The 26,335-nt window shown below is 30.9% G+C and overlaps 1 protein-coding gene across 2 annotated transcripts in view; it reads left to right on the top strand.

The window, feature by feature from the left end:
* The window catches only part of puf (ubiquitinyl hydrolase 1 puf), a 405,361-nt gene that overhangs the window by 330,764 nt on the left and 48,262 nt on the right, over nt 1-26,335 (top strand). For both annotated transcript variants that reach the window (XM_075367624.1, XM_075367623.1), the window contains exons 44-46: nt 6,339-6,529; nt 15,178-15,355; nt 17,441-17,560. In XM_075367624.1, coding sequence (XP_075223739.1) covers nt 6,339-6,529; nt 15,178-15,355; nt 17,441-17,560 — 489 coding nt within the window. The remainder of the gene's footprint in view (nt 1-6,338; nt 6,530-15,177; nt 15,356-17,440; nt 17,561-26,335) is intronic.

Below are 26,335 nucleotides of genomic sequence, written 5' to 3'. Positions count from 1 at the left end.
ATATTGTACATGTACATCATTTTAAAATTAACAATTTGAGATAATTTACTAATTATATAATATTTAAATTAGCGAAAATGTATCTAAATGTGTTAAAAATTAAATATAATAAACTATTTGATTTGGAAGTCAGGAGTTCCAGCGATCAAGTCCTAGTAAAATCAGTTACTTTTATGTGAATTTGAATACTAGATCGTGGATACTGGTGTTCTTTTATGGTTTGGTTTCAGTTAACCACACATCTCAGAAATGGTCGACCTGAGACTGTAGAAGACTACACTTCATTTACACTCATACATATCATCCTCTGATGTAATCCTAACAGTGGTTGCAGAGGTTAAACAGAAAAATAAAAAGGTAGCATAGCTGCATTTGATTTATAAGGGTACGACCTAGTTTGATATGTTAAATTATTTTTATAATTGAAAATGTTGCTGTATTTTATTATTAAACTTTCAGTAATTCTTAGAAATTTTTTATTAGGGTCCTTTATTCCCTTGAAATCATCATCCGTTATATATTATTCCAACAAATTTTTATATTTCGTTTATTAATAAAATACAGCAACATTAGCCTTTGTAACCACCGTTAGGATTACTTCAGAGGATGATATGTATGAATGTAAATGAAGTGAAGTCTTGTACAGTCTCAGGTTGACCAATCCTGAGATGTGTGGTTAACTGAAACCAAACCACAAAAAACACCAGTATTCACGATCTAGTATTCAAATCCACATAAAAGTAACTGATTTTACTAGGACTTGATCGCTGGAACTCCTGACTTCCAAATCAAATAGTTTATTATATTTAATTTATAACACATTTAGATACATTTTATAAAAGTAACTACCTGTACTAGGATTTGAACTTCAGAATTGTCGACTTCGAAAATCAGCTGATTTGGCGTTCACCATTAGACCAACTTAGTGGGTTGCACCTGTATTAACTGGACTACCAAAAATATACAAACCGGGTATATCAATGTGGCCTTTAATTAACTTCAAAACCACTACTTCTTACGTTGTCTCTAAAATAATTGATAAATACTTAGAAACATAATAGATTTAGGTTACAGATATAAAAAAATGCATACAAATTAGGAAATAAATTAAAAGAAAAATTAGTGATTAAAATAGGATGATTAGCTATGATATTTGTAACGTGTATCCTAGTATCCCCAAGGAAAAAACTAAAAAACATATATTAAATAAACTAATAAAAAAATCATAATTTAGATTTTAATATTGAAATTAATAATGAAACTAATCAATGTATAACTTCAGTATATAGGAAACCCACTTCTAATAAAATCGCTATACATAGATCTTCAAATCACCCATGGTCACACAAAATTAGTAATTGCACAAACATGGTAAGTAGAGCAACTAATTATACAAAGTGTAATGAAAATAAAAGTAAATTAAACAAAGAAATAGGTATTGTAAAAAAATTGCTAAATATAAAGGTTATGATAATTCTTTAGTAGATATATATATATATATATAATCAACAAATGTAAAAAATTAAAAATAATAGACATTTAATAATGTTAAACAACACAAAAAGTTGATAATGTATATTTAAAATGTGTATATACTGATAAAATAGTTGAAGATATTGCAAAGGTTTACGATAGTAAAATTTAAACCCTCGTACCAGACAAATAACCACATAGGTAATGAACATAATGATTTATCTGATTTATATAATTTGAGTGGTATTTATAAAATTTAATGACCATATTTATATAGGAAAGACCACTAGATTCTTTAAAGCTAGATTCTTGGAACATTTTATAAATTATAATATATTTATCCCGTTATATTTTATAATCGGATATTCTCTTTGGTGCATAATTTTAAAGATTTTTGTTGGTGACAGGTCTATTGTCATCCATTCTTATCAAGTGTCTGAAGAACAACACATTTCTTTTATCCCCCTAGAATCTTCCTTAAGATCACGCTTTCTTTCTTTACTAGTACCTTGTTTTTGAGGTAGAGTTTTTGCTCTGTATTGTACTACTGTTCTTGTCACTGTATTGTAGTGTCTCAGTTTTGCATTTCTAGAAATGTATTTTTTGTTATACAGTTTCTGAGTTAAGATTTGTGCCCTCTTTAATTTATCTTTTCAGAATTTAATTGCTTCCTTCTATAATTTAATGTCCATTATTATTTTTCCTACATATTTAAAATAGTTTACTCCTTTTGTATTTCCTATTTCTATGTTACTTTTTTTTTATATCGGTTGGACATGTATTTAGTTTTCTCTTTTGATATGTGTAGACCAAATTAGCTGCAAGTTTTGCTAGGAATTCTTTGTTTTTATCGCATCTTTTATGTTTATGGATAGAAGAGCAATATCATCTGCAAAAGCTAATGTTAGCTGTTGTTAGTCCTTTAACTGAGCCACCAAAAGAAATTTCTTTGATTTTGTTTTGTCTGTATTTTCCCAATGTTGTTCTCATTATCTTTTCTAGTATTACGTTGAAGAGAATCGGGTCAAATCCATCCCCTTGTTTCAGGTTTGTATTGATTTCAAACGGTTGGGAGAGTTTACCTGAAAGTTTCACTCCGGATTTTGTGTCCGTAAGTGTTTGTTTTAGGATTTATCTTGTCAATTCCAAATTCTTCCTTGGTTTTGATTAAGCATGCTTTGACTATAGTCATATATTTTTGTGAAGTCAGTTAATGTTACATGTGGTTGGGCATTTCATGTTCTGATTACATTTCTAAGGTTAATTACTTGGTCTTAACAACTTCCTTTTCTAAATTCTCCTTGATATTCCCCTATTTGAACATCAAGAATTAGTTCTGTCTTGTTTAGAGTAATATTTTGGACAAGAGTTTACATGGAAATGATAGTAAAGAAATTCCTGTGTAGTTATAGATCTGTCACACTCGATCACACCCCTTTTTTGTGAAGGGGGTGTACTAGGACCATCTTCCAGTTTTTTGGGATCCTTTCTGTTTTCCAAATTTCCTTCATTATTGCATGGTTATTTCCTCACCAACTTTTAGAAGTTTAGCAATAATGCTGTCTTCTCATGAAGATTTGTTATTTTTGAGAATTTTAATGACCTGTCAGACTTCTGTAGGTGGAGGATATGTTTCTGCTGGAATTTTTAATTCTGTTTTTTTTTTTTGGGGGGGGGTTTCACAGTTAAGATCTTCAAAGTATTATGTCAAAATTGTGCAGTTTTCCTGGTCGTTCTTACCTAATTTTCTTGATTTGTGTCGGAAATTTAAACTTGAAGATTTATATCTTTTACATGCCTTCTGAAAGTTTGGTTGTAATCCCTAGAGTTGTTTTTAATAAAATACTCTTGTGTTTGCCAAGAGATTGTCTTTCATATTGTCTCTGTATCTGATAATGCTGGAAAATACTTTCCTCTTGTCTGAATTTCTTTAGGTTGATTTCTGTCAAATTTTATTTGAATTTTTATTAGAGACTAAGTTTTCTAATGCTTCATTACACTTGGCACGCATCAAATATTCCTATTTCTGATTTTAGCAGGAGAGATTCCATTGCTGCTTTGATTGCTCCAATCTTCATTTCTTCCCACAAGGAGCCTTGTAGTTTGGAATTGTACAAGTTTTTATACTAGCCTTAATATTCTTGGTTTCAAAATGCTTTACTTTAAGTAGACTTCTTCTTTATCTTTGCTTAAGATTAATCTAATTTTGGCCTTTATAAGATAATGATCAGAGTTTATTTTGGCTCCCCTCTGAACTTTTAGGTTCTGAACTGTTTTAAACTCTCTTCTGGAGATGGCAGTGTGGTCAGTTGAAACTCCAATGACCAAGGATATGATTTGGAGATTTCCATGTTTTGGTCTTTTTAGAGTGTGTAGTCATAATTTTGAGGTTAAAAATTTGGCAAAGTTCCATCAGTCTAACTCCATTGTTCTTCTCTTGTGAAGTGGGAATTCCTCATTGATGTTCTTCTATTTCTTTTCTTTGCGTGGTTGTGCATTAAAATCCCCTAGGAAAATAATAATGTTTTTTTGTGGGATTTTACAGGTCATCTCTTCTAGTTCTTCCCAGAAACTTTGATCTTTACCGTATTTTTTGTATTTAAGTTTGTTGATGTGTGAGCATTAATTAGGGAATATGTTACGTTCTTGTATTTAATTGTTAAGGTTGAAAGTCTGTTAGATGTAGAATTAAAGTTTAAGGGGCTCTTTCCAAAAATGTATTCTGCTGGTTTTCCTTTATAAACCTTGTAGTTGTCTGTTTCATAGGTGTTTTCATCAGTGTAGCGCATTTGTAGAGCTAGAATTTGCACGTGTGGTGATTGAGCGCTTGTGTTAATTCTTGATGTTTTCCTGTTTTATGGAGCGAGTTGATATTTAGTGTTTCAATATTATACTTGTTTTTGAATTTAAGTTTTCCAGGTCTCTCCAACAAAACCAAAGCAGAAAGTGTAGGCTCCCTGAATCTAAAATACTTGTTTGCGACTTTTAAGTCAAGAGATTTTACTCCTCGGGATACTTTGTTTCACTTTTTATTCATTCCCATCCATAGAATTTGTGCTTTTTGAAGATTTCTTCAAAAAGGAGTGTTAGTTCAGAGGGCTCCCGTTTAGTTCAGTTTCAGGTTTTCTCCTTCCATCTATCCTACAGCACCATGTGGAAGAGCCACCCAACCTTGTAACTTCTTCATATTTCTACAATATAAAAGTCATTCAGAAAAGTATGAAGCATCACAACCTTCTTTTATTAATACTATGATCTTTCATTTTTTTATGAAACTGGTGAAGCCACTTTATACAGTCGGCATTTTTTTTGTTGATGCCTCAACACAGTATTTTAATGAGGTATCTAATCACACTTCCACTTCCAAGCTTTAATTTTTTTTATGTAATATTACTTTAAGTTAAAAGATAATTATTGTACACTTTTTATTTTGTGTTTTAGTAGACCGTATTTGTTTAGTTTGAATTTGTACTGTGCTATTTGTGAAAATAACTAAATTGAATGTTCAGAATCATAGCTCGCTAATTAGTCATAAAGAACATAAGATTCTTTAACGCTACGAAGACAATAAAAACTCAACTCATTTTGTCATTTATGAGATATCAGTATTTATATTTTTCACAAAAAAAAAAATTTACATTTATTTTTGTCAAGGTTGAAATAAAAATTACATGAGGTAATCATTGCACATTTAGCATCTTCTGTCGCCTACAGAAATATTGCCAGAACCTTTTGAAACGCTTAAGAAATTTAGGAATAATACAATTTTTTTATTGCTCTGCATCAATTATATTTACTGTACCAAATGATGTTCTGACAACTCATTTTTGTATCCTGAAACCATGTTCCAATTTTTTCCAAAAGTAACAGTTTTTTCAGTCGATATTGTAGCTATAACAACGTGCAGGTGTGAGTTTAATTTTTTCAAAGGTAAATTTTTTAAGTTGCTTTTTTTATGTTTTTTTGGATCCATCTTGCACTTATTTAGGTGCAATTATTTATTTAGGTCCACCTTGTATTTATTTATTTAGGTTCCTTAACGGGACCCACCTTGCACTTGTTTTGCTGTACTTGAGCTTGTTACTGATACTTTTTGTCTTGAAAAGTAGCTGAGAAAATAAAAACAGATAAAATGTTTGACATGTCAAACTGAAAACCATATTGCCAATTCAGTTCTAGTTTCTAATCGGCTTTAATGAAATCAGTAGGAAATTTATTGTATCAGTAATAGTGGGAAGTATATTTATTTAATTCCTTTTCTTCATCGGTTATCTTTATAACGATACAAATGCAAAATTAATTTTTAAATAATTATTTCACCCTTAATAATTAATAAGATAAAGATACACAAGAATATGTTTTATTGTTTATTTAATTGTAATGAGGCTTAACTAACAAAAAAAAAAAAAAAAAAAAAAAAAGGAAAAAGTTGTCTGCAGGATAACAGAAAGTCATCTTTACAGTTCAGAGCTATAATTTTTCACTTATTTTTGATCGAATAAGGGAGGAAAAAGCTGAATCCTGTTTTAATTAAATTGACATCTGATAATGATATTGTAATTTATATCTGAACCGTAACAAATACCATACTAACTTAAAGTACACATTATAATCGCTTAAATAGCTATGTAAAATAACAGAAAGTACAAGCGATAAATAGTCTTTAAAGTATACGTTATAGATATTCATTTTACTTAGATTTATTTTTCTAAACTTATTTCGTATATTGTTCTCAGATATTTTGCAGTAATGAAACTTATTCATAAATCTTGCCGGATTGTTCTTAAAGATTCTGATTAGTTTTGAATATTATTACTTAATCTCTTGCTGTTTTGCTGGTAATAAATGCGGTTTTTCTTTTACAGTTTGGCCAGTATTTGTTGGATTTGTGGCAGTTGTTTCATCCTAAGTTATCTGAACCAGGCATATCAGTACATCACAATAAGCAGGCTCTGTTGGTATTTTGGTACAATGTTTGTACTGACTGTCCTGAAAATGTACAACTTATTTTGCAGAATGCACATATCATCAAAAATATCGCATTTAATTACATACTGTAAGTACCTAACGATAATTTGAAGAAAATAGATTTTTTGAAAATAAAGTTCTTGATTAGCCAACAGTTTTCTTCAAAACTGTCAGCAGTAGTAGTAATACCTAGCAGTAGTAGTATTATATAGTAAAACAAAAAAAAAAAAAACAAAAAATTTAAAACTCTCCTCAACTTACTTATATTACATCAGTTAATAATATTATATTTACGAGGGACATTCAATAATTAAAAGAGACAGATTGAAAAGAAACTGTGTATTTTTACAAAATGAGACTTTTACTACTTCTCAACATAATCCCTACCAATATTAATACACTTGTCCCAATGATGAATTAGTTTTTTTATACCTGATGTAAAGGAGTCTTTGTCTTGTTGTTTGAGTCACTTTCCCGCAGATTCTTTGACCTCCTCATTGTTTCTGAACTTTTTTCCGCATATGCCTCCTTGAGTAGACCAAACAAATGAAAATCCGAGTGAGCCAAATCTGGACTGTAGGGAGGATGTGGTAGGTATCTCTCAATCCATTTTTCCAGTAGTTTATTGGGACAGCTGAGCAGTGTGAGGGTAAGCATTGTTGTACAGTGATATCAGCCTTTTCTTTGAGATCGCGAAGTTTTTCTCTCATTGCTGGCTTTACTCTTTTCATCAGATTGTCTGAGTAGTAGACACTGTTTATTGTATGCTGATTTTCCAAATAATCGCAGAAGATGACACCTTGGACATTCCAAAAGACGGTCAACATGACTTTTCCCGCTGATGTTTGCATTTTGAATTACTTTCGGACAGATGAGCTGATGTGCTTTCATTCCGTGCTTTGTCTTTTGGACTGCGGTTCAAATCGGTGAACCCAAGTTTCATCACACATTAAAATCTTGTTTAGAAAAGGGTCACCTTCCCTTTCAAGCCTATACACACTTCAAGTCTTGTTTCCTTGTGTTATTGCATTAACTCTTTCGGGACCCACCTTGCACTTGTTTTTCTGTACTTGAGCTTATTACCGATAACGTTATGAATAGTGCCAACACTTACTGCAACTGTTTTTGCTATATGTTCAACTGTAATAAGTCGGTCTTTCCAAATAATGTCATCAATGCTGGTTTAAGTGACACTTCAACTGGCCGGCCAGGACGTTGCTCTTCAGTCACTGAGGTTCGACTGTTTTTGAACTGTTCTACCCGCTTATAAAAATTTCCACGGTTCATACAACTTTCACCGTACTGTAAAATCATTTGAGAATAAATTTTAGCTGGTTTTTCACCTTCAGAAAGCAAAAAATGGATCACCAAACGTTTTTCAACTAATGTGGAAAAATTAAGTGGACACAATCATTAAATGCAATATTGCGGTTATAAACAAAACAATTTTTATCCGTCTGCTGTTTTCAGCTCATCCCAGTAATGCCAGCCTAAAGTCATGAAAGTACAAAACCCCCTACAAACTTTCATTTTTACATCAGTTTTTCTCTTTAATTATTGAATGTCCCTTGTATATGTGACGTACATAATTATGTTCATGTGTGTGTGTGTGTGCTTGCATGCATGTGAATGTGCTTATACTCACACACACACACACACACACATATGCAATATAGAAATTGTTTAAGCACCATACTATATTAGTACTAAAAATAAGATAGTTGGAACAATTAATATTTGGTTGATAAAGAAAATATCCTTATGTAGTTTTTGAATGTTATATTTAGTCGGGCTAATTAGTTTTAAACTAAACCTGAGATGAATCTTAGTATGCTTAGTTAAATTGTGATATTAATGTTGTGGCAGGCAGTAAACTGTTTTCAATTTACTGAAAAGTATCAGGCTTCACAGTATACTAATTTACAACAACAATTATGGCAGAATTCTGTTAAGCTATCTTGTTCAGAGCCTACAAAGGATTCCTTGTACTGAATATGTGGTAATGCAAATCGACTATCTCTGTATCTGTTAATCTTCGAGTTCTGCTTTTTGCAAGTATTAAAAAAGTAAATATAAATAATTTTTTAAATGTTTCTAGTAGTTTATTATAATAAAATTATTGTTAAGTGTTATTCTACAGTGTAATTACATTGCCAAAAATATTAGTTTGAATTTAATTCAGAAAATGATTACATTATATTAAGATTCTGTTTTGGTAAGTAAACGTCATTGTAGCTATCTGAAAAAACAAACCTTCACAAACTAAAAAATTCTTAAACAATTCTTGACAAACAAACTCCACACTCCAGCAGTAAAATCCAAATTTCTCTAATCGCATCATTTCCACATCAAGTAAATTTGAGGTGGTTTTAATCAAAAGATGATTTAAACTATTAACACAAATAATCACAGGCCTTTTTCTTATATTTTATACAGTGTTATTTTCAAGAAAATACAACTTCATGATAATTACTTTACAAAAATTAATGAACCGAACAAGCACTATTTTTTAATACAGAAAAAAGCTCTGTATTAATACTTTCCTTTCAATTAAATCTATATTTATCTGTATATAGTTTTTAGAATATACTTTTATATCCAGTAATCATAAAGAAATAGCATTAGCATTACAATTTTTAAAAAAGGAAAACTAGTACCAAATTTTCCATTATGTTCATTTTAAGGGTTAATTTTTCAGAATATTAAATTACTGTCTTTGTGCAATGTATTGTGATAGGTGATAGATTATTATCTTAAGTTCAAAATGTTACTATAATGTAGTTAGTAGCTTATGTTTCAACAAGTTTATTATTTTTAGAAATAATCTATATTGTGGAAGGGCTATCGTAGCAACTACATCAAGAGAATGTTGTTATAAGAAGATATTATTCATTTCTTTTATTTTGGCTTTAATCTGCTTTTAAATATACATTAATCCCTTGCTAAACAAATTATTAATTCATATGATCTTGATCTAAATGTATATGATCCTACACATATCAAAATCAACGATTGTAAATAAAAACAGTTTTAGTAGTAATTGTGCTACAGCTCTTCTCAGTATAATATTCAAATTTAGAATGCGGTAATCCATTTCACAAGAAAAAATATTGTTTAAAATGTACTATTGTTTTATAACTTCAGACTTTTTAACGGCGACAGAAAACCAATTTTGAAAAAGTTATTGAAAGTGACTCAAACAAAAAAGTTGGTTTTAGAACAGCAGAGAGAAAATTATCAGAGAAGATAGAATGTAGTGAAACTAAGTTCATTGTATCTGGCAAAAGTTGGGTAAACATTCTGAGAAGCCTGACGTGAAAAACTTTGATCGATGCATAACGGCAAATATAACAAACTACTGTGTATTAAAAAATCAGCTACCTTTAAACAGATTTATAGAAAAAACAAAGAAGAATTTCAACTTCAAGGCCATAAAAAAAGTCTAAGATTAATTATAAAAAGTTAGGGTTCGAGTAACTTTCGAACGTAATTTTACGTATTGATTGAAAACCAAAGTATCCACAATATTTACTCTTGTGTTAATGATATTTAAAGAACATTAAATCATAGAAAGTCGATAGAAACATTGTTTATACAGATAAAATTACTAGATGTATCACCTACTAACAAATGTTGAAGCAACATTTCTAAATATTAACTTAAAACTAGAAATCAGGAAAGAATCAAAGAGAATTGTTATGCACGCGGGTATCTCCATGGACAAATTGGTTTATCCGAAGAGCTGAATCGCTTTACAAATCAAGTCACAAGCGGTGATTACAATCAACATAAATTTATTACATTTACTACAAGATGTGCAAAAAATTCTGGTTGTTAAAATTTTTCATCTTATTGAGTGGTCATGATAAGCAATGCTTGTTATCATGAATTCTGAATTCAAACTTTTATATTAAGGTGGTTACGAGAAAAATAAAACTCTACATAATCTATATGTGCCATGTACTATATTGTGTTGTACCAATTTTGTGAAAGAGAAGAAAGAATATTATTAGTTGAAAATTTATATAGTCTTTTTTTTAGTTGGAACATATTCCTTGGCTTTTCCTATATCATCCTGACTGTATGAACTTATGGCAATGATATGGGTGTGGATCAAAGATTATTTTATGAGTGCAACATTCTGGTTTCAGGAGGCAATGAGATTTCTAATGAGACAGTGAGACTGATGAGAAAAATAAGTATTTTAATAGGAGATAATGTGAAGAAAGTTTGTCAGCAAGTAATTCAAATTACAGATGAATGTATAAAAAATTGTCATGTAAATAAAGTAGAAAAAAACTTTAAATATTTTTGTTGATAATTATAATTCATTTCAACAAAACATCGTTGTGTAAAATTGTGTATTGTAATTTATACGCACATAAAATTAAAGAAAATTAAATTATATTGCCAAAATATTTTGTGTTGAGTACTTTTATGTATTTTATCATTTTGTTAAAAATGATAAAATATCATGATATAATAGCATTTTAACTAAATGTTGGTGCTAACTTTTGATTTTATGGAACAAAACATCTGCAAGGGCCACATTTGGGTAATACTCTATCATTCTTCTCCCACTGGGTACTCAATATGTATATTATTTCTTCAGTATTAAACACATATTCAATAAGAGGTAGCTCCTAGTAAATTGCACCCTATGGTTTAAAATAATGTGGCAATTTCTAAGGCTTTAAAGCCTTATTAGCTTTAAAGAAAACAAAACTTTTTTTTATCTGTGTGATGATAAATATCTCCAGTTATCCAGTTACATGTGTAAAATTATTTTGTAATTTGTTAGGTGGAATCAATGAACTTAAACAATATATACATTTCTCCAACCAGTTTTCCAGCTACTGCTGGGTCTGGATGTGTGTGTGTGTGCGTGCGTGCGCGCGCGCGCGCACATGTGTGTATAGGCAAATACAATTACTGCTACCGGTTTGCCAGGCCTGATGAGGCTGCAGATGTAGTGCAGTGCAAATGAAAATGTACAAGTAAACGTGTAGTTAGGAACAGACTCAGGTCGACCATTCCTGAGATGTGTGGTTAATTGAAACCCAACCACCAAAGAACACCGGTATCCACAGCCGTGCATTCAAATTCGTATAAAAGCAACCACCTTTACAAGGACAATGAACTTTAATAATATTGACTCTAGAAATAAATATATTTTCAAGCGTACTAATTATTTTTCATTTTGATGAATTAATTCGCCGCATAAGCTTGAAGCTTGTACGTGGTAATATGGAAATGAAATTTTACGCTGTATGAAAATTCCCATAGCTGACCAGAATATTTATCCCTTTAAGTTTGTGTAAGAATTAGGTGTATTATAATGGGCCAAGTTCTTCCATATATTTTTTTTTTGTTTTGTTTAACCTTCATGTCTGCTCTTAAGTATTGCTTCAGAGAATGAGATGAATGATTTGTAGTATGTGTGAAAATGCCATCCCGGCCAAGCATGACATTTTCACACACGTTACAAATCATTCATCTCATCCTCTGAAGCAATACCTAATGGTGGACCTGGAGGTTAAAAAAAAGTTCTTCCATATTAAAATAAACCTCTGTTAATATCATTAATGGAGAAGTTTTAATTCTTTCCAATTGCTAAGAAGTAGGTTTTTTTTTATCAAAACCGTCTTAATTTTACCATAGAGCAAGATGGAAATTTTTGTACCACAAAAAACTAATGAATCTCTTACCAATATTGAATTTAAAAAATAATAATACAAGATTGCCCGCTGCTGTTGACAATTACCAGTATAAAATATAATTTAAAATTTAATGTAAGATAAAAGATAATACATTTGTAGAGCAACAAAGGATAGGAAAAAGAGCTTGAAAATCTCTATAAAAAGAGTAATAGAGCACATGGCCATAAGGTTATCTTTGTTCTTATTCGTCATCATATCAGTCTTTTGATACAGTAACTTTTTAAACTACTGACTGACTGGTTTATGACAATTAGCAGTGGTTTGTTCTTTTTTGTGTATATCTTTATTCCAAAATCTATCTTCATAAATTAGCAGGGGTGGCTGAAATGTAAGCACAGAGGAACTTAACAAGGGAACAAAATGTTGCACAAAACCGACAGGTACTGCAATCTTGTTGTTTCATTCCCCTCTACTACAAATCCAAAACTCATCAACCTATTTATACTTTCTCATTTTCTGTTAGTCGCCATAGTTATGGAGTTGAGTCGATTTGGTTATGCCTTCTAGGTCAATGCGATTAAAAAATATAGCGATTGAATTTTTAACAGCAGTAAACGTGACTGCTTGTGACACTCATCATTGTCTGTAGGTTGTTTATGGTCATGTAACTGTTGATTGAAGTACCTTTGATTAGGTGGGAAATAAACCTTGTGCATCAGAAGCTGGTAAAACGAATGTCAAAGCTGAACCGTGTAGCAGTCGACCATTTTTGATAACGCTAGGCCATACACGTCATATGCAACTACAGAGGCTCTTGTGAATTTGAAATTTGAACTTAGTCCAAACTCTCCTTACTCACTGGATTTGAAGCTCTGTGATTTTCATTTTTTCTGCAATTAAAGAAGGATTTTAAGATAATACACTTCACCATAAATAATAAATTGAAGGATGCAGTGAAGATCGAGAAAAGACTACCGGCATTCTTCATTGACAAACAGAAAACTAATTCACTGTCAGGAGAAATGTGTAACTGTAAACATTTACTATATAGAAAAATAAATGTAAGTTTGTTGCAAATAAAATGTACTTTTATCTCATATTTGTTTCATTTGTGAGATATTATTGATTGTGCATCAACTTTCAGAAACCTTTTATTAAAGGCAAGATAGCCGATAGAAATAAAAAGTTTACATTGAAAGAAGTAGAGAGGTTTGGTTTAGAGAATAGTACTATGTGGTCGGGAAGTCTCTTTACAATGTAATAAATCCAGCTTAATTGGATTCTAATGCTGCCAGTTCTCACCATTATCATTGCTCACTGCTGCTGGAAAAGGTGGGGACGATAAGCCTTGGTTGAGACTGCCTAGTGTGTTCATTTGTGGTTGAATGATCATAGTTGTAGTCAAGTGTGAAACGATGGTGGATATGAGTGCGTATACTGTCAAGCATTTGTTAGCGTGCATGTGGGTTCATGAATGTGCATACACTGGTAAAACATTGGAGAACATTATGAATGACTTCTTTGTGCATTTTGGAAAATCATCATCATTTCAGTATACATTACTGACATGGAGGAGAGAAGTAGCCTTTTGTAACGGGAAGTGTTTTCGATGCGCCACACAATGGAACGGCTAGCACTCAAGCTGTGATGTGTGCTGCTGTGGAGACATCGATTCAACGATTACCGATGAAATTGGTAATAGAGAGTGACATAGCGAGACTATATGCAGAAGGACTTGAACATTGATTCGACTGAAAGACCTTGATCATCGGGTAATATGCATGTCAGTTATTGCTTGAACGCTTTCCGAGAGCAAATTTTAAAAAGAACGTCATGTTATCAGACAAGCGTATGATTTATCAAATCTCTCCTAACTGAAATGTTTTTTTTTCTGACTGAAAGACCATCCTTATATTTTTGTGGAAATTGAACCGTCTGCCTCATGTTATGATTTTGGGCTAGGACGACAGCTGAACATCTCCTTCATCTTTATTTTTTCAGCGGCATAGTTATCTGAGAATGATCGACAAGCGGTTACTTTCAGAATTAATGGCAAAATGGACCGCTGACATCATTATGTTGCAGCAAGATAGTGCTTCGGTGCATTTTGCTTTAAATGCCTGCAGAAACATGTAAGTTTTTCAAATCACTGGATCGGACATGGGTCAGAAGAGTTACTAACTCCATTGCCTTGTCCAGTAAGAAGCCCGGACCTCACCGCACCTGACAGTGCACTCTGGGGTTTTGTGAAAGAAGAGAAGAGAGAAAATTCAGAGTTGTCAACAGCAAGTACCTCCAAGATGCTGTTTGGTCAGCATTTGAAAGATCAATATCTATATCTGTGTTATTGCGGTACGATTTTCTCGATTCAGTTAATTCCAAAGGCAAAGTTAGATTTTTTCAAAGTAGTCATCTGCAAAATAAATACAAAAAAAAAATGGTTATATTAGAAATTCCAAATATTCAGTGAAAAACAAAATCTTTATTGTTTATTCATTTTGATATGTTTTCGTAAACCGTCCAAGTCAAAGATCAAAGACAAAGACGTTGGCCTTAACTCAGGAAACAAAACTATGCCGGCAAGCAAATTTATTCTCTCTAAATACAATAGAAAGGATGATCGACTGTTAGTATCTATTTAAGGCGTGGGAGAAAATAAACAGAGAGAATGGATGAGTTGGTCAGGCTATGTTTTGATGATAATATTTTCTTTGAGATGACCGACTGATAGGGATAAAAGGATGAAGCATTCAATGGACCAATATAACTTTATTATATTTTTTCCTAATATTACATAACTCTGAAAAAAATCTTAAATATTTAACTCCTTAAATCTTTCCTCTCCTTCCATTACTGACTCTATTCTCCGCCACACCAAGCTGCTCGTTATGTTAATTGTGGCTCTTAGTGGTTCTGATCATATGTGCTGTGACATTTTGGAATTTTTCATATTCTGTGAAAAATGTATCGTATTCTTATTATGGAATGAACAGGTTATATTTTTTTAAATTTGATTTTAGGAGGGCATTTTTGTTATTGTTCTTCTACCTGTATTTATTTTTTTTGTTTTGACTAGCGCCGATCATGACGATCAGGATGTTATTCAGTTTAATCGTACGATGCTGCCTGCATATTATGGCTTATTGAGGTTATGCTGTCAACAGTCCAGAACATTTACCAGGCAGCTTGCTACTCATCAAAATATTAATTGGGCGTTTAAGAATATCACACCTTATCCGACCCAGTATACTGCTGTAAGTATTACTGAAGTCAGTTGTTATTGTTTATTTTGTTTTCTGTAGTGTCAAATTTTAATAGTTTATTTGACATTTATAGAATTTAAATGTGATAGTTTTGACACTGTATGCGTATTAATTTAAATTTTATATTAATTTTAAACTACAGAATTTACTTTGAAAAAATACCTAGTAGCTGTTGTACTTTTCTCCTTAACAGAAACTGTAAGAAGTATAATCCCTGTTAGTGATGATTTTGAAGGTCGGAGAACCAGTTCTAAGGAGTGATTGTTTTTAGGTAGATCTCATAAGAAAGCTACCTATTGTAATGGGTATCATGATTTGACTTATGGAAAATTTCATCATATCTTCGCATTTCACATCCCCCTGACCTCAAAACCACTGTCAGTTCAAAAGTTTATATATATATATATATATATATATATATATATATATATTTCACTTTCTTGTGGACATAATAACTGCTGTAATTTTGCACCAGTCACTTTCAAATTGATACGTAAAATATAATGACCCAAAATCTTGGTTGAGTTCGTTAATTGGCAAAATTGGACCACGGGGGTGGAAATGAAGAGGGCTTTTTCGAAAAAACAATATCACTATAACTGTCTTATTAGGTAAAATATCAAATTCGTTTAAAGTTCCTAATTTTCTTTGGATAAGGGCCTAAAACTTATCTAAGTAAAGTTTTTTGATATCACCAACCGTTGACCCAAGAGTGGAAAAAATTACAACTCCCTTAATAGGCACAGTATCGAATTGGTTTAAAGTGATCGTTAGTCCTCCAAACATTACCTAAAAATTTTGTCTGAAATAATTTTTGATACGACCAACCCTTACAGCAAGGGATGACCAAAATGTACTGGAATTGTAAGAAGATGGGGGCTTGTTGTTTCCTAAACATGTGAAACTTTTTTTCACATGCAACCGTTGTATTGAGTAAATTTGAAGTTTTTTTAACTTTAAGGTGGAAATCTTTTTTATCCCCTACTTAGCACTGATGAAATTTACCTCCTTGCCTTTGGGCATGCCTGAAGGGATTTTTTTTGTATTATTTTATGTCAGATTTACTGTTTATTTTTAAGAAAATAAGGAACTTAACAGAGAGGAGCAAAATTAGGCATACATGTATTTTTTTATTACATTGTAAAATCATATTTTCTTGCTCTAATATTATAAATATAAGAATCCTATTTTTCTTTTTACACATTGTGTTTTCAGTATAATATTATACATTTCATTTTGTACCTCCCAGAAAAATAGTGTTATGACTTAAAAATTTTAATTTTTCATTTTTTTAAAAATATATCCTCTATATCGATAAAATAATATGCAATTCTGCTTTGCAGAATAATTATGACAACAAGACCAGGACATTATTCTTTCATTAGAGTTGTTATTAAAAAACAATCTTTATTTAAATATGTTTCTGGTAATGTGTTATAAAAGAATATTTGTTTTGAGAATTATTTTACATATAAAATATTGAAAAATCAGTAGTAAGCTTTCTAGTAAGAGTATTTACAATCTCATTGAACAAGACACTTTTGACAGCAAAATATCTTAACTACTGTCATAGTAAGTCATTTATCGATCAAAATTTTACAAAAAAAATTTCCATGTAAGCTAAAGGAATTCATTTCATTGGTGTTATATCCTTCTGGTAGATTAAAAGTGTCCTTCGAAAGATAAAGAAGTATCTACTAATTAATATATTTTGTCAGAATTTTTGTAAAACCATTTCAATTTTACACATTTATTCATATTGTTCCGTTATTATTTCATAAATCATGCTTTTATTAAGTGTATTATTAAAATTCTTAGGTTTTTTACTTAACCAGTCAAATACATTACTAACTTCTCAGTAGACTTACGTATTTTGTCTGTGAAGTTTTCTAAGTAACCTATCAGTAGAAATGCTTGTTACCAATTTTGTTTTTCTGTATGAATTTCATAAACCCACCCGACAAATTTATAAATGAGTTGAGATTGTGTATGTTCATGTATGCGTTCAAATGTATGTTATTCGCATAACATACATTATATATGGTTGAAATTGTTTAATTAATATTTTGATTTTAGGCTGTGGATGAATTATTCAAATTGATGCAGCTTTTTGTTGCAAAGTATGCTGATACTACGGAACATGAGATCATTGAAATTAATGCGTTTAGAAAGCAGACTCTAAGCCTTTATCTTCAGGTGATAAATAATTTTTTTTTTTACTTGTATGTCGTTTTTGAGGTCTGTATAATTAAGATTAAGCTGATTATTCTCGATATTGTTTTCAGAACAAGTCAACATTGTTTGTGAATATTATATTAGTAGAATTTTTTAAGTAAATTTTATACTGCAGAGTATTTATAGTAGTAATTCTTGTTCTTATTTCTAAATAAAGATATTAAATTTAAAACAAATTATAAAACTAATTAGGACTGTAGCTACTCTATAACATCAAAAAAAAAAATAAATATATATATATATATATATTTATATGTAAAAGACTAAAAGTAAAACTCAGCAATCCACCACAGTAAAGAATGTAATAATATTTCTTACCTTATTATTAATTCTTCATTTGTACATCAAAAGCGTTTTCAAGGATTTTCCCTCATCGTCAGTTGATCAAAAATTATAAACTTTAAAATTACACATTAAAAAATTATATAACAAAATTAAAATTATCGCATATATAGTGTAAAATATGTTGTTAAAAATTAAAATTGAATATTAAAAATTAAACATTTTTAATAACATCAAATTAATTTTTTTTTTTTTAAATCAAAAAATTGATTAAAATTTTTTTTTTTAATTTTATAAAGTTTCCTATACATGCCTGTGGCAAACCTTAAAATTTGTACTGACAGTATGTAGTGATTGGCCACAGCCACAATTTTAATTTTTATTTTATTTAGTTAATTTTAATTTTTGACTGCATTTTTACACTAAATATGTGATAATTTTAATTTTTAATAACACTGATAAATATAGTTTTTGTTTTCTAATATGTGATACATGATTTTAATCTGTTTTTGATGCTGAAAATGAATATGAACTCAGAATCTTTCTATTATCGCCCACAATTTTTGAAATTTTTTTTAATTTTAATTAAATGATTTTTTCATTTAAGCTCCTATATTCAATTTTGTTAGCTCATTTTTTATTGTTTAAATTTGTTAACATAACTTGCAAGCTATAAATAAACAATACTAGACAAATAATTAAATCATATCGTATTCACATATTATGACATCATATCTAATACTGAAGAGTGAGCAGTCTTCATGGACAAGATTAATCATGTCTGTGTAGGTCAAAACATGTAGCCGAAAACACAGTTGTATTGTTTGTATTAAGCACTGGATTTACGAATGAATTAATTTTGTTCAGTCTTATTGCTGTCTTAAGTTGTTAACAGTGCAGTGTTGTATTGCCTCGAAATTGTGTAAATGATGTGGATGCCTTTTATTATTTGTGTGGTGAGTTTACTGTAAAATCAAATAGAAAAACACCTTTAATTAAAAAAGCATATCATTTCTACTTTCAGTAAAATTGGTGATCAGGATAAGAAGTGGGCTTCTCATACAGTACACTAATTGTTCTCTATATTTTAGAGGATGGCTGAAAGTTACATGGAAGGCTTTCCCATTTCGTGTACCTATAGGTTGGTGTGAACCAAAGAATCATGTAACCAACCGATTGTTACTTTTGTTTAACAAGTGTGTCTGGAATTTCTAAAAAATCTAAACATACTGTAAAATATCCTTCATTGCAATCTGTAATCATGCCTGAATCTCACAGTAAAATTATTCCAGTTCCTGAGCCACCTGTGAATGTATGTTTTGAAAGGTGAAGAATCGGCAGTACTAAAGAAGACAACAATGATTTTGATTTTATATTACCTTCTGATAAGCCACATCTTATACCACAAGGTGAATTAAATGACTTGATTAGGGATTTAAATTTATCAAAAAATCAAGCTGAACTGTTAGGATCAAAACTGCAAGGTCAAAATTTTCTTCAAGAAAATACAAGAATTTTGGGCTTTTGAAGCCAACAAAAAGAACTTTCTCAAGACTTTAATGATGAAAATAATTAAGTTTATTGCACAAATATTGATGAGCTTATGTTGCACTTAGGACAAGTTCATAAACCTGAGGACTGGTGCCTTTTCATAGATTTGTCCAAGTATAGTTTAAAATTCTATATTTCTATATAAATGCTATAAAGGGAAATGGAATACTAACATGCTAGCCGATTACTGTTAGACATTAATTCGGGATTTGCCTGAGGCTATTTATAAAAAAAAAAGCATCGGTGAAATCATTCTAACACAGGTATGGCTATGCAAAATTATAAATCTTACAAACTTTAACTATATTTTCCCTTAAATGTTTTCAAAGCGTAATTTATTTAAAACTAAGGGTGATAGAAAAATTGTATTTATAGATCTGTAATGTATGCAAAAAATCAATTCAAGAAGTGGTATCAGACTTAAACAGTAAAAAAATTTATTTTTGTCTATCAGAGTAATTTTAAAGTTTTTAATCCTTGGTCTACTGACAATGAGGGAAAATCCTCGAAAGCACTTCTGATGTACAAATGAAGAAGTAATAATAAGGTAAGAAATATTATTAGATTCTGTACTGTGATGGACTGCTGAGTTTTACTTTTAATTTTTAATGTAATTAGTACAGAGGAAGATATGGACAACAATAAAGGAAGAATTGATTTCACTAAACTATATATATATTTATTAATTTGTTTAAATGAAATTCTTTATAGTCCATATTTCCTCTATGTAAATTCTAGCTTATTACAAAATGTAAACTTATTCAGCCCCTGCAGAAGTACAGAAATAAAGAACACTCTTACCTTACTTTTCTCTTTTCACATTACATTTTTGATAAGTTAACATTTTTAGAACAAATATTTGTTCAGTCAGTAAATTTTTTTTTAATTTTAAAACGTTAGTACTTAAAACCTAAAGTAAATTTAAAAAAAAATTTACTGACTGAACAAATATTTGTTCTAAAAATGTTAACTTATCAAAAATGTAATGTGAAAAGAGAAAAAAAATATTACTGAAGATGGGCTTAGGCTCGAAAGTGATTTGATGGAAAGAGAAAAGTAAGGTAAGTGTTCTTTATTTCTGTACTTCTGCAGTGGCTGAATAAGTTTATATTTTGTAATTAGCTAATATATATGTATATATTTCAAATATGTATGATTTAACGTGATCCACCCAAGTACAGAAAATAAAATAAAATAAATTGACACTCTTTATTTTTTCATATGATTCCTACAAAAGTACTTTCAGTTGCAGATATTTTTTTGTAAAATACTTCGGATATAATTACTTATTAAACATTAAAATATAAAAAATGAAAATGAAAAGTTAAAAACATGAAAATAAAATACTAGTAAAAATATACTACATTTATATGGCCAGCCAATACTATAGTATTGTACTATTAAATAAAATGTTTATGTAATATCTGTAAAAGTGCTGCTATCTGCAGATTTTGTAAGTTTGTCCAACTCAAATTCTGTTTGTAAGTTAATCATATTGAATCCTTGCCTATATATATATATAGGCAATATATATATAAAATACTTTTCCAAAATATCTAGATTTTTATTTTATTTTTTTTTTTACATCTACTTTCTTAATGTGCAGTATTTGTAAATTATTATTAATATCTGAAATAGAATGTTTGTTATTAATGGTGATAACATTAGAGAAACCCAATTTTTTATTTCTGTAATGTCTAAAATGTTAAAAAAAATCTGGCTTTAAAAGATGTGTTAGTTTTATCTATATAAATGTCCTCACAATCATTACACTATTTTATAAACTCCACATAAACTGTATAAATTATATGAATCAGTGTTATTATTATTATTGTTTTTTAAATATTTTATTATGTGGTTGTAAGTTTTATACACAGGTTTATATTTATGTTATGTATATTATTTATATTTTTACTTTATTTATATGCCTAATTTAATATCAGCGGCCGAACACGGTACAGTAACTCAGATGCGAACTGGCGCACAGTATACGGGCGTGCTGATACGGCAGTATACGGCAGTAGTCATCACTACTGCCGTGCAGATGACCATGGAGTTCTCCCATCATAGCGGCACTGCAGCCCCACCTCTCTCAGGCTCCAGTAAAAGAGTTTGCACTACAAGAGTGAAGGCAATTCATCTTCGACCACCACCTGGAGAAGACCAAGAAGAAGATGGTAGAAGACAGAAGAAGTTCCTTGGCCAGCTCAACAAGGGACCTCCTGGCAGCCGGAGCAGCTCTTCTCAGAGCTAATACAAAAAACAGCCCTTTTCAGGGCCACCACAAGGTTATTAAATACAAACCATCGAAACCATTCAACGACAACAGCCCTTCTCAGGGCTACCGTAACGTTAGCAATTACAATGAGCTGTCAAAGCCAGTTGACGATAAAAACGGCCCTTTTCAGGGCCACCATAAGGTTAGTAAGTGCCATGTGTTGTTGAAGCCATTCAGCGACATTATATATAAATTTAGGCAGAGATTCAACTTGATCAACTTACAAACAGAATTTGAGGAGGAGACACCTACTAAAACTTCAATAAATAGCAGCACTTTTACAGATATATCATAAACATTTTATTTAACCTTTTGCACACGGAAACCCATGTGTAGGTTACTTGTATTTATTCTGGAGGGCAAAAACCTATATATGAGTCTCTGAATGTGACCCGCTATTTGTCTTTACATAGTTACATATAAATTCCAAAAGATGACTGGAGATGTTCTTTCAATCATTTTGAGATGGGAATTCCTGATACAACATGATTGGGAAACATTTTACTTGAATTATCAGATGAGTTCAATGACCGTACGTATGTAATAAGACGCGTACATTTTTTTTTTCATGTTTTTTGCTCATTTTTAAGTAATTTGTTTATAAACTGTTCCTTCCAAAACTTCATTTTTGGCTTGCTTTGTTTGAAGACAAAAATTCAGAAGGAAATGAATAAAAATATTTATATTATTATTATAATAAAACCATAGGTGCACTACTTCTTCAAAATTGCTATTGTTATTATATTATCATCTATGTTACTACTGTTACTATTATTATTCAGTGTCTTTTACATGAAAAGAACTCGATGTAAAACGTAACCAAAATCATCACCTGTAGTTTGCAAATTCTAGCGCGCTCAGTAATACTTGTGCTGTTTTCACGTAAACTTTTTTCGTAGATAATTTAAGTGTTCCTTAACAAAATTAGCAGCAGAATTCAGCAAAAACCCGAGGTATAATATGTTGTTTTTATGCATGAATGCGTGTTTTAAGTTGCTTTGAATAGTTTTTGCATGAACTTTTTTTTGAAAATGTCTTCCACACCCACAGCCGTAAAACATTGCCGCCTGTGAAGAGTTAATAGTACAGTATTTATAGTTCAGTGTTTGATAATTTTTCACTCAAAATTCTTTGGGACAAAACCAATTCATGTGAAATTTGGACAGTAATTAGAGAATAGCTGAAGGAACAAAAGTTATATAGTGCTAATGTGTGCTTTTATTCTCTGGGTGGATGCCATCCCCTTTCTGGAGGTGGAAATTATTACATTCAAAATAACGGCAGAAATTAATGGAGGAATAGATTCTAAGCAAAAAATGTTCTATAAAGATTTTTTGTAGAGCCAGTACTTTTTGAGTTATTCATGATTGAAAATGTTGATTTTGATTTTTCATCCAACCGTTGAATGATTTTTCACGAATAACTGAAAAACTTTTTGTTTCATCGAAAAAATTGTTATTAGCAAAAATGAAGCTCATAAAATAACGAAGTTTGTTTTTTTTTTTTTTTTGTTTTGTAGATTCAATACGAACTGAGTTATTCCTTGTTGAAGGTAAATTTTTGTTCACCGAAAACTGAAGTTGAACCTTCCAATGTTAAATAATGGAAAAACAAAAAATTTCTTGAGGAATACTTATGGGATATTTTTCAAAGTACTTGAAAAGACCGTTAAAATTAGCATTGGTAAAAGTCATTAGCATGAAAACTAACGGAGTTATGATGAAAATAAAATGGTTGTCGCGCTTTTTCAGAGAAAAAATCGGCAATGAAACAAATTACTTTTGCGCAAGAATTGGAATTGAAAGTAATCCTTTTACAGTTTACTTTATTTAAGTACTAACAATATGTTCTCGAAGTTTGACTGGTTTGGAATGCCTACATTTGAAAAAAAGGCTGATTCAATTATGAAAAATGTTTTGAAATTTCTAAAAAATTTTCTATTTTTCACAGCAATTCAAAATCTAAAGAAAATAGGTAAAGATTGCTACAGTACAAAAATTTTGATTTTTTTTTTTTTTACTGAAAATTTTGTTTTCTTTTTTTTTTATTTCTGTAGAATAAAAGTTGATTGAGATATCACCATTAGAAGTATGCATTTGAGTGCGATGACCACCTTCCCAATCCCTTTTAACTCAAAAGTTTCAGAAATGAAGGGATCAAGGAATCTGAACTTTACATGCCTTGTAGCTCTTTAAATTCCCGGCAAAATGGATTTTTGAAGTTATTCTTGAAAAACCAATCGCATTTTTTCAGTGAAATTTTCAGAACATTTAAATTTTTATATTCTCGATAGTTTTGGAGCATTTATGAATACGTATAATTATTCCTCATATGTGTATGAGGAATTTAAATGTTTTAATGTTGAATTTATAATGAATTATAAATTCATCATTAAAACATTTCAAACTGTTGAAAACTAATTTTTTTTTAAATTTCATCATATGGGTGTGGTTTCTAAGGGTTGAAATATAGTAAAACACCATAAATTATATTCCACAACATAAAAGAATGTTTATTCTACATATGTCGATTTATGAAACATTTAAAACTACGATTTTTTAATTTTATTTAACGTGGAGTAGTTTTCATACCTAAAACCAAAAAGCGCATATCAGGAACATATAACTTTTGAAGCAGAGGGTTAGATAAGCTTAATTACAAATTTTCATGAAAATCGATGTCCGAAAGAATTCTGAGATAATAGTCTATTTTTACCGTCAATCACTGGACTGTTAGTATTGGCTGGCCGTATAGATGTAGTATGTTTTTATTTGTATATTATTTTTAATTGATGTCATATATTTTAATAATTTTAAAATATTTTTAACTTTTTATTTAAATTTAAATTTTTTATATTTTAATATTTAATATGTAATTTTATACAAACTATTTTATAAAAAAAATATCTGCAACTGAAGATTCAGGTTACCTTGAAAGTACTTTTGTAGGAATTATGTGAAAAAATAAGGCGTGTAATTTTATTTTATTTTCTGTACTTGGATGGATCACATTGAATCATATATATTTGAAGTATTAGTACAGAGGTGATATGGGTCTTGAAAAAATCGATTTCAGAGAAATGTATAATTTTGTGTTCAATCAAATATAACCTCAAAAAATATATTCTCATATTCTAACAAAGGCAAGCGGTCAGCTTACAAATGATTTTATTGATGCCCTTTTGCAGGGTGGTAGAACAGGAGGTCCCTACTTTAAATTCAAAATAGCAGCATCTGTTTTGGAGTAAATTCCAAGAAGAAAAATGAGTACGCTCTGAGGAAATGAAAGAAATATGGAAAAGAAAAAGACAAGCAAAAAAGAAATGATCTGATTGTTGATATACAAATAAGCTACTTGAACCAGTTGAAAAACTTCAACTCTTATCTTTAATTGGAGTTTACTCCAAAATGACCTAGTTAGAAGCTGTTATTTTTTATTTAGGTAGAGATCCCCTCTCATGCCACCCTGCAAAAGCTGTCGGTTAACTCTGTTGTCCTGCCCTTGTAAAGTAATTAATGTAATATATTATACTGCTAAATAAAAATAAATTAAAAAATAATATTAATTTAGTTTTATAATTAAATTTATGATTGCTTCAAAAAAAAGGATAAAAAATGTGATTCAGCCTAAAAGAAGTGTGTTTTTAATTTTTTGAGATCATTTTCCTGGAGAAAAAGGTGCATTATATGGGTTGTTCAAAAATTAAACAGGCACATGATTGTCGAAAAATCATTATTTATTGAATGACAATGAAACTAACGATACTTTTCAACATACAGGGTAGGATCAAAAAGTAGTAGGACTAAATTAATTAAAATTTTTTTATTGAATAATCGGTACAAATCCTTAGTAGTCCTCGAAATAGCATCCTTGTGCTTCAACACGATGTGTATAACACGATTCCCACTGCGCATATGCCTTCTGGAACTCGCTTTCCGAGATCCCCTTCAGAGATGCTGTTACAGCCTCTTGGACGTCTTCTATGGAGCTGTATCGGTTTCCCTTGAGGTCCCGCTTGAGCCGAGGAAAGAGGAAGAAGTCCAGCGGTGCCAGATCTGGACTGTAGGGGGGATGAGGCTGTAACTGCTGCTGATGGAGAAACTCCATCAGCAGCAGCACTGTGTGGCATGGTACGTTGTCGTGGTGAAGCTTCCAAGAATCGGCGGTGTCTGGCCGCACGCGGAAGATACGTTTGCGCAACCTGTTAAGCACGTTCATGTAAACACTGACATTCACAGTCTGTCCAGCGGGTACGAACTTTGGGCGCCTTCACTTTGGCCACATTTTCATCAATCCTTAAAGTTGGTAGGCGACCGGCACACTGGTCGTCTTCGACGAGCTCCCACCCCTCCCATAACAGCTTATGCCACTAGAACACTGTTGAGTGGCTTATGGCAGCATCCCTGTAAGCGTCCTTAATCATTCTGAGGGTCTCCGTTGCGGTTTTCCCGAGTTGTGATGGTGTAGCGCTGCTTGAGATTTTTATCCATCTCAGATCGCAATGACACTTCTTAACAGAAGTTCACGGAAATCAACGTGCTTACTCTCCGCTTGCCCGCAGGCAATTTGAAAAAATATCGGTCTCTTCAGAAGGCTCCCCACTACCACGCTCAGGTGGTCCGACC

This window comes from Lycorma delicatula, chromosome 5 (assembly GCF_047948215.1).
Source record: "Lycorma delicatula isolate Av1 chromosome 5, ASM4794821v1, whole genome shotgun sequence".
Lineage (NCBI taxonomy): Eukaryota > Metazoa > Arthropoda > Insecta > Hemiptera > Fulgoridae > Lycorma > Lycorma delicatula.
Note: the sequence above shows the minus strand (reverse complement) of the source record. Positions and strands in the feature narration are given on the sequence as shown.